The sequence below is a fragment of the Montipora capricornis genome, chromosome 10, assembly GCF_036669925.1.
Source record: "Montipora capricornis isolate CH-2021 chromosome 10, ASM3666992v2, whole genome shotgun sequence".
Taxonomy (NCBI): Eukaryota; Metazoa; Cnidaria; class Anthozoa; order Scleractinia; family Acroporidae; genus Montipora; species Montipora capricornis.
This window is the reverse complement of record NC_090892.1, coordinates 2,330,501-2,340,500: the sequence shown is the minus strand read 5'-3', so window position 1 is coordinate 2,340,500 and position 10,000 is coordinate 2,330,501. Positions and strand designations below refer to the sequence as shown.

At 39.7% G+C, this 10,000-nt stretch overlaps 2 protein-coding genes across 3 annotated transcripts in view; both read right to left on the bottom strand.

Moving 5' to 3' along the window:
- Positions 1 to 1,254, bottom strand: part of LOC138021647 (uncharacterized) — a 17,743-nt gene extending 16,489 nt beyond the window's left edge. The window contains exons 1-2 of one of the 2 annotated variants that reach the window (XM_068868581.1): positions 1,079 to 1,205; positions 458 to 909 (exon numbers count right to left, since the gene is read on the bottom strand). In XM_068868581.1, coding sequence (XP_068724682.1) covers positions 458 to 709 — 252 coding nt within the window. In that variant the 5' untranslated portion in view covers positions 710 to 909; positions 1,079 to 1,205. Of the gene's footprint in view, positions 1 to 457 lie in introns of both variants that reach the window. The other variant, XM_068868580.1, reaches the window with a different exon arrangement.
- A 5,654-nt stretch (positions 1,255 to 6,908) lies between these two features.
- Positions 6,909 to 10,000, bottom strand: part of LOC138021646 (uncharacterized) — a 20,556-nt gene continuing 17,464 nt past the window's right edge. Inside the window, exons 5-6 of the mRNA XM_068868578.1 lie at positions 9,583 to 10,000; positions 6,909 to 8,390 (exon numbers count right to left, since the gene is read on the bottom strand). The exon at positions 9,583 to 10,000 is cut by the window's right edge and continues 8 nt beyond it. Of these exons, the coding sequence (XP_068724679.1) occupies positions 8,302 to 8,390; positions 9,583 to 10,000 (507 nt within the window). The 3' untranslated portion in view covers positions 6,909 to 8,301. The remainder of the gene's footprint in view (positions 8,391 to 9,582) is intronic.

Here is a 10,000-nt window from a genome sequence, read left to right as displayed (position 1 = left end):
TCATGCTAGACTTGTGATTGGTTGGAAAGGTCTCAGACTGGTTTCGCGGAAGTACCAATTTGAAAATAACTCGTTCTGTCAAGACGCCTTTCCACAAATACAATGAAGTTGTACGCTTCTAGTCGTGGGCTCCTGTTCTTGTATGAACTCAACAAACCAGTTGTTGGTTTTAATTGGGCGCGAAACTCCACTTCAATGAAGACCAAGCCTGATTAGTATTCCTAACATAATGTATGGAAATATTTACACCATCGATAATTTATGGAAATTAGCAATGTTGCAAATTTACACCGATAGAGTATGCTGATCTTCCTATGATTACAAAAGGGTTCGGTTTCCTGTTCCTGCAAAGCCTTTTTGTAATCTTTTGGTAAATACTTCAACATATATCCTCTATACAAGATAAGTCGTTATAGTTCACGTTGCTCTAATTTGATTTCCTTCTGCATTTACCTACCAACAGCCATATGATAATTCCTGATATCATGCTTGTTGTAATGCTCAAAGCCAATAGGACCCCCACGTTTCGAAAAGAATCACGAATCACTGTGAACAAAGTGTAGCGGTCCAGCCTCATGACCAAGTATGTCTGAGGGCTGACGAAGGCATATACCAGTTTCTTTTCGTAGTTGTCGATACTTGCATAAGAGGGGTATTGATAAACAATTTGCTCCCGTCTTGTACTCTTTAAACATCGTTGCGACACCATTTTCAGGAAAAATTCCCAGTATTCAGCTTTCCAAATTTTAGTGAGATTGTCGTTTTCACGATCGAAGCTCACATTTTTCCATTCGATTACCGGTATATTAACTGATGGACATTCTGTACTATTTGTTGAATTGTCTGTGGAGAAATTTACATCGCAGCAACTTGTGTTCCATCTTTTGAGATTGGTCAGGTCCGTTCGTTCTGTTGACGAGAATGAACACATTTCCATGAACTGTTTGATACAATCGACCCTGTAGAAATTTTCATGCAAAGGACATTCAATAGATTCGTTGCAGCATTGTTGAACACGTAGAAAAGCTAGAGGTAAATTCTTTTCAGCGGAAGATTCATTGCAAAGTGTTTCACACACCGGGCGAACTTTTGTTTCGTTTTCGCTGTTACAGCTAACAAATGACACAGTTATCATTGTAAGTACTGGTACCAACAAGAGAACGATACTTTTCAAACTGGACATTGCGTTCAGCAATTCGTTTTGCGCAACAAGACGGAAAAAATGGTCTCATCAAGAAATATAGGCAGATGTTGACGATTAGTTTTCATTTACACCCATAATAATGATTCAAACTGTTCAGCTGTCAATTAAAAATTTTCAAACTTTGACATAATTGGTGCTGGTACACATCAGATAATTTAACGTGCAATTGCATAATTGTGGGCTGTCAAAGTTTACTAAGTAAGCACTTCCTCGAAATTATTCATGATCACGATCCAAAGACAGTTAATTTTTTAGAAAAAACAAAAGCTAATATCACACACACGTTCGCATCATTCGGAGCTATCAAAATATTTTAAAGCTTATCTTTTAGTGCATACATTTGAATAAAAGTTTGGTGCCCACAATTTATTTCAGGGCCTACGAAAATGCAATGTACTGAAATAAACAATAACATTTTAATCAAGGATTTTTTTCTGTACCAAAGAACCAATTTAAAGCGATTCCAGTACTTAATGGCCAAGTACATCAGACGTGAAACTAATACAGTGAGCAAACTTTCTCAAATGCAAGTGAAGTTATGATCCTCGCAGTTATCAAAGAAATTTTAGCAACTGCGAAGAGAAGCCTGAAAAATTCAGGACTCCAACAGGCTTTGAACCCGTGACCTAATATGGTGATATATCATTTCGTTCGTTGACTCATTCATCACGGGAACATTTGTATCCACAAATGACCAGTTCCCAACATCAGTGACTTCATATCTCAGTTGGTTAGAGCGTCGCACCGACATCGCGAGGTCACGGGTTCAATTTTTCAGTCTTCTCTACGCAATTGCTAAAATTGTGTGCATAACTGCGGGGATTATAGCTTCACTTGATATTATATCCGCAGTTCCATGTTTGATTCATTTCACACATCACTTCGGTCCTTCTCAAATAAGGTAATTATTCATGCAGTCAACAGGCAATAAATGGCGACCATTTAGGTCTGGTGGATGAATCTTGATACCCATTGCAACACCACCAGGTTTTCATCTGAGATGAAACATGTTTTTTACCATGAGATCAAACAATTGTATTTTAATGAGATGTTAAGCTCACGTCGATCGCTATTATTAAGAGAATTTAACTTTTCAGCACCCTTTTTTGTCCTCAAGACGGCGTCGGACAACACAAGCTATTCCGTAAATAGTTTTCGAGGATATCTCTCGCCGGTCTTCTTAGCCACTTCCGTAACGAATTTGCTTCACCAGTAATTTAGACACCGGCTCGTCTTTCATATATCGGATCCGAAATAACTTATGTACATAAGCAAAAGAACGAAACCAATATCAGAGAACCCTAATTGGAATAACAATGGTTCTTTTGTCTTGCGCCATTTAAGTCCGGTATATGAAAGCCTACCCTCGATATCTGAAGAGAGCGTCGCGACCCTATGTAAGTCATAGTCCTTGAAAAAATCCCCCGGATCTAAAACGGGCACTTAAATTGTTGCAGCAAATTGTCTTTCACTAAAAACCGACAGGGCCCATTTGTTCTTATACTTCGTCTCAGAGAAGTTGACGGTCCATGAACTAGAGTGAAGTTATTTAAAAAGGAGGTTCGTATGATTTCTTCTTTTGGATACTATTATTAATTTATGGTCACACATTGTGAGTGTAGCTATTAGTCTCTCTCCTCGGGGATTTTCAGGACTAATTTACAATGTTTTACGGGGGACTTTAGCCAGACTGCTTATTACACAGTTTACAATTTATTAGGAAGTGAAAGATACCCCCGTCCAGATAAGGTCAGACAACAACACCTGGGACTACGTCCCCTACTCTTATTAAAAAATGAGTGGGTTCTTTAACGTCCCATACTATTTAATTTCCAACAAGGGTTATGAGACAGGACCTCCGGTTTACAGTCCTATCCGAGAAGACTTGAAAGTCTAACCATTTGCAGAGAGTAAGTGAGTGACAGGCCTGTACGGACTCGGCCGGAACTCACGACCTCCCGCATGACAGCCCGATGCTCAACCAACGGTTAATTTCCACAATAATTTAGTTTAGGTAAACTGTCAGTGAGTAGTATATACATTCAGATTGGTTTTAGGTTTATTCATTTGCATGTATCTTTTGTCCCGTATATCAGCTAGTCATTTGTTAGATACAGGCCTAACCGGTCTCATACAGATCCAGCGATAAGTAAAGTTCATTAAACTGTGAAATTATTTTCGACACCTTGTTGAAATATGCTATATTTGAAAACTATTGTCATTTTAAGGTAGTTGACTAAGAGGAAAGAGAAGCAGCTGAAATGTTACCAATTTCCCTTCTAGTACTGGTTGTTCACTCGTTGTCATAGGCCGCCCGTCGCACATTGATTTGTTGAAACAACGACTTAGACACCCTACCATACAGAAATATTTTTTCAAAAAATGTATAATCGTTGCGCTTCTTTTTACTCGGGGCTATGTAACCGAGAAGCACAACGGCTTTTTCATGCACCCTGCACGAATTGCATGCCTAGGTAGCCCGGAAAAAAGTTGTCATGGTAGCACTACACAAACTTGCCCCTAATGAAGATACGTCATTGGGAAGATGGCGGTCGAAGACGAAATCTGAACGTTTTCCTGCTTCTCCCTCTTCTATTTATTACAGTGAACATTCGTGTCTAAATGTGGTGGAGTCTATCTTTGAAAATTTTAACAAATATCGAGGGTTCAATTAAGTATATGTTGCTTATGTCGCCATTTTATTAAAACTTGAGATCAAAGCCGGCTCGTACCAAGATGAGTGGTGGTCAATCTTTTCAGTATGCAAGGTATAACTGATCCACCAACACAAAGAGGTGTTATCCCACGTGCATTTGAACATATATTCGATGCTATACAAGTAGCTGAAAATGCAAAATTTTTTGTTTAAGTTTCAAGGGTTTGTTAAAAGTTATTTCCCATTTCATAGGGCACTGTGGTTGCCAGATTCACTTTCAAACTTATCATGGATCGGGAAACATAAATCAATACCAGTGAACAGACACTGAAAAGTCAGTCCCTTGAATTGTTGATAGAAAATTAATTTAAATGCATATATTTGAAACATCAAATGGGGAATTGTTTTTTTCATTTTCACTTTGTGAACCTAAAATACATTGCTGCAGTTTGTTTATTGCTTGTTCATTCAGAAAACGCATGTTTTATGAGTTAAATGAGTCAATGAGTCAATGAGTCATGAGTCAATGGACTCACAGTCAATATCGTTCATTCAATGTCTTGATTGCATCAAATTATTTAATTTTTAGGTATTGTGTCAGATCTCCATAGAGACATTAGGGCCGTTTATACGAGAGAAAATAAGCTGCGGCTAACTCTGGCCGCGGCTTACGTAAGCTGCGAAAGGAACTATTTATACGAGTATAAACTCCCCGGCCAGGATAAGCCGCGGCTTGAGAAAGCCGTGAACGTAGATTTTGTACCATTTATACGGGGTGTTCGCGGCTTACGTAAGCCGCGGCCAGAGTTAGCCGCGGCTTATTTTCTCTCGTATAAACGGCCCTACTATCTTTATCTAAAAACTTAAGTGATTGCTTTTTGGAGCCCTTTTCTGGCATATTTAGATAGGCAGGAAATGTTCCACATTTTATGGTAAATAGTTCTGCCTAGTTTTAAGGAATATTGCAGCCAAATCTAATTGAATATGAGACATTTTGTGAATTTAAAGACTATTAATATTGTTTGCACTTGTTTTAAAAGACTTATTTTAGGGTTGGCACTCAAAAGTGTTCCTTCAATAATCTTATTCTCTAAAGATTGCCTTGGGAGAATTGGATTAAGGCTAGTTTTTTCTTTTAGCTTCTTTCCCCAGTGCCCTCTGAGAATGGAGTAGGTTTGGTTTTGCCCAATGTTGAAAGGGGACGTAGTCCCGGATGTTGTGGTCTAACCTAAGCTGGACGGGGGCATCTTTCACTTCCATAAAAATTAATTGTAAACTGCGTAACAAGCAGTCTGGCTAAAGTCCCCCACAAAAGTATTGTAAAATTAGTCCTGAAAAGCCCTGTGGGGGAGAGACTAATAGCAAATCATTGTATCTCATTGTATGAAACAATGCCTAAACCAGCTGCAAGGAATAGCTCATGGTGCTTTTTTACAAACACGGGCATGAGGGTGCTTGTAAGCATCTGAGCATTGTTTTGCATGCTAAAGTGTTATTATAAATAATTTATTTCTCTAAGAGAGTCTTCTTTTCGTGTCGGTCATTCAAAAATTGTTGGAGCTGTTGGACGAAAGAGGCAGAACATTTAATGAGGCCCTCCTGGGGAGAGGGGTCCTTGTTCCCTTAAAATATTTGCTTGTGTTTCCTTGTTCCTCAAATTACTTTCAAACTTGTTCCCAGCTTTCTTATCCCTAAAATTTAAATATTGGTTTTCTTCCCTTGTTCCCTAAAATATTTTGATATTGTTCCTCTGTTCCCCAGTTCAAATAAGCCATGTTCTCTTCTTCCCCCAAACCCCTGGGAGTGCCTCTTTGATGTTAATTCTCGTATTGGCCTAATAATAATTCACTGTAGAATTGCAAGACACAGCAAGTTCTTATTTGGGAGTGAGGGAAAAGTTTTTAATAAATTTTCGCACAATGCAAGAAACAAAATTTGACTGTACCTTCTAGATCTTACTCTTTTCGGACATGAATCAGCTTGTTTGCACCTATCTGGCGACCTGCGGGAGGGCAAGCTCTAGAAGCTCTTCCTTAGTAGTGAGCCTTCCGCTAAAAAAACTTTCCAAGTCTGGCTTTCCGGTGTTAGGGGCCGAGGTTTTTGTGCAAAATTCATCAGCGGCTTCCTTGCAGCTTATAAAGGGAGTTCCTTCGAGTAATGGTCAGTAAAAGGTTTGTAGCGATTATACAAATTTTTGCTACTTGAAAATGTATGTTTACACGAAACACATATCAGCTTGACAATTTTTCTTTCCCGATACCCCATTTAAAATTCACGTGAACGCTATTACTAGAGGGCCAGGAAACCATTTAAAACATTTTGTGGTATTTTTTTTTTTGTCAACAAATTAGGGTTGTCGGCGAGCAGAATTCGAACGTAAGCTGTTGTGCTTTGGCTGTTATTTGTGCTTTTTCTAACTATTCTAAGCCGAATTCAGGCTGGTATTTTCGAATCAAGTGTAAGAAGACGGCAAAAACATAGTAATGTATTTAGTTGTGCTGACTTCGCGGGTAAACACTTTGGTAGCGTCCTTTCGACGGGATAGATCCACAACAATGTCATTTACCCACAACCGAAATGCCCTGTTTCCGGTGAAAGGGCAAATGATTGACAGGATAGCACGGTTTTGACTGCCGCGCGCACTGCGGGCGCGGGTTCCGTATGCAAGGCTGTGTGTGCCTATTTTTTCTAAAGATCACTGGTTTTTTTTTCTTTCTGACAAAATATTAATGAATAATAGGATGGTAGCCAAGTTTTTAACCTCAGAAAAAGATCTGTTTCGTCGTATCAACGTGTGAGGCAAAGGGCCTCTGCTGGCACGACTTATGGTCTTAATGACCCCCGAATGAAAAAATTGACTGGAACGCTGTAGTTCAATACCACCCAACTCAGTCCCTTCTGTTATTGAGTAACACGTACCACAGGCAACCCAGTGTACGCTCATCGAGTGTCTAGTTTTTTCATCAAATTTTGTCGCCCTTGAAATTTCGCGCAAGTTTTTTACTGATACATACATACATACATACATACATACATACCTAAACTTTATTTCATCTCAAATTTCGGAGTAGTTACAACTGCTAATATCTTCGAGTTTACATGCAAGGGATTAGCGTGCAAATGTTCCTTCAATTAAATTATGGCATTTTCTTTGCAAACAGACGGGTCTGGCCGGCTCTGACAAAAGGAAAGCGCCTTCTTAAGTATTGTCTTATCTACACTATACTGTTCCTTTGACAACAAATTACTAAAGGCCGGTTTTGTTGCTACGAGGATAACAGAGAAAAAAGCACTTCTCTGTCGCGAATTTTCTATGATAAAACTTTTGTACGGCGTATAGTTTTTTTGCTGCATTTTATAAATTTTACTTCCTTTAAGATTGCTTGTGTTTGATTTAAATTCCAAAGTTGTTTTTCTAGTTTTTATCTACAATTTTCTAGATGTTCCTCTAGACTTTGTTCCCTAGTAGACTCCTAGTTTTTCCCACCAACCCATCCAGTGCGCAGCCCTAGCTCCGTAACTCTACCAGAAAGAATACTAACGTCTGCCAGAACGCGGGTAAAACCAGGGACCAGAAATGGCGCAGTGGTGAGAGCACTCGCCTCCAACCAATGTGGCCCGGGTTTGATTCGCGGACTCGGCGTCATATGTGGGTTGAGTTTGTTGGTTCTCTTCTCTGCACGGAGAGGTTTTCTCCGGGTACTCCGGTTTTCCCTCTCCTCAAAAACCAACATTTAACTTGATTTACTTTCATTGTTAATTTCAGGTTACAGTGTCCCCAATTAGCGCTCCAGCGCTAGAACGACTAGACACTTAAATAAAGTTCCTTTCATTTCCTTTCCTTTTTTCACCTCCGAGCAACTCGTGCGGGATTTACTCCCTAAGATATCGTAATCGTTGCTATATTATCTCACTGTTTTAGTACATACTAAAGTATCCTCTACTACCACCACTGGCCGGCCACCTTCACGTCGGTGAAAAGTTAGTCAAGGTCTTTTCCGTTGGATTAAGAAGTGTTTGTCAACCAGCAGGGTGTCGACTTGTGTAATGCAAGCTATGTCGATTATACACTTTCTAAGACATTTACACCAGAGCAAGCACAATGCAGACAAACACCGTATTGTTGTCCTAAAAGACCAGTGGACAAACGATTTTCCTTCCTTAATAAGAAGTGCCGCAATTAGTTCGACTGTTTAGTAATGAAATGTTACTAATTAGATAATCTTCTTACCATCCTTCAACGCCCAATCGGATTGAATTCGTGCCAAACTATTTACGTGACAACGCTTAATTAACTTTTTAATATGTTAATCGTTTCTGACAGTTTTATTCTTATCTCTGTAAACTCAGTGCCAATGGTGTCATGAGAACGCCGAAACGTCGCTCGCTTTTAGTGTTAATTTTTAGTTGTTAAGTAGTTAAAAAAATGCTTCGGGTTCACTCAGTCCTCTGTGACTGCCACCGCGATGTCAATGTTTCCATCGCCCTCTGGTATACTGATTCTGCAGCTTCCACTGTCGTCAACTGCCTCTACACAAGAGGAAACGTATAATCAATTGCCTGCGGGCCAGCTCGTGAGAGTTACGCGCACCCGAGGAGGGCAATCTCGGGGAAGTCGAGGTGGGACGCTGCACGTTGTAGTTTTTACTTGGAGAGGTTAGTTTGTGAAGAAAAAGTGCCGCCAAGTGGATGGGAAAGTAAAACACGAAAATTTTGGTTTAATCGAGCGTTCACTCTGAGTGAAGGGCTAACCCTCGAAGTGTCAGCCGTTTTATCTTTTCACGGTGGCAATTCGACCTTAATAAACTCCATTAATCCTCATTTGGCCAGTGGTTCGTCTATGACATCAAACGAGCTAGCTGTTGGAGTAAAGCTTTTAAAGTGCTATTTAATGTCATGGAAATCCCAACTTGAAGTTGAGTATTCTAATTGAAATTCTGAAAAAACTGTTATCTTAAAGACACGTTCAAAGAGAGAAATTAGCGCAGTTTGCTATTAAACAACAATAAAAGCAAGGTGACACACGGTGGCCAACACATCACGCGTGCGCACAACCATTTCACCCGGTCAATTAGCAGCCATGGACAGCTGTTTCGGCCTTTTGGTGTGTCACCTTGCTTTTATTGTTGCTATTAACACAGTTCGTTTACGTGTAAGTGCGTCCTAGACATTGGTGAACCTCTGGCTGACCTACAATCTTATGTGTCTCCGGCTGTCAAATGATTTCAACTGAAGGGTTTAAGGACGGTGCCTACTATTTTTATTGCGCATTCGTTCTGCGCATCTTGAGATACTCGGATTTCCTATGGGTGGTGCTTATTAATACAGGGATATTTTTGCGCGGCTCAAAAACATGCGGAGAAAGCAGAGCTTAGCAAGTACTCTTGGTATCCAAAAAGAAAATTGGGGTTAGCCGTGAATTTTTCAGAGATAATTAAGCTTTTTGGACAAGAACGCCATACATCGCTTTGTATTAATGCTTTTTACAAATATTGCTGATTAATTATCTTCGAAAAATGCGTGGTTAACCCAAATTTTCTTTTTGGATTTCAATATCACTTGTTAAGATCTGCTTTTCCCGCATATTTAGTAAACCGAGCAAAAAAACCTTTGAATAAGTAGGCACCGTCCTTAAATTTTGTTTCGGTAGTTTGCAAAATCAGCGTTGTTCAGAAAGTATAGACAGTCTTCCGTCTGCCAATAGAAGCATTAGATAGTTTACCTTTCTTCCTTTTCTGCTGTTTTTTCGCCATTATCATATCCCACGCGGTGCCCACAATGACCACAGTCACCAGAATGCCATTCAGTATGTAAAGAACGCAAAGGCTTAGTTGAAAAGGATCAAAATCTTGTTTCTTTTCGTGTTCTCCTTTTTTAATTTTATGGTTCGAATTCTGGCATCTTTGAGGAACGGAAGTACTTTGTTCCATCAGCGTTTCGTCACTACCAAATTGTTTTTCGGCCATCTCTCTCACACATTTACGGAAACGAGATCCTGATTTGGCCGAGATTCCAATAGCATATGATCCTAATGCACGAACAGCCTGCAGAGGTTCATTTGTAGGGTAGCATCCTTCGTGGAGAACACTTTTATGGCCACGCTCTTTGTTCAAGACGTGTTTCTTCAGATCATGAAAGGA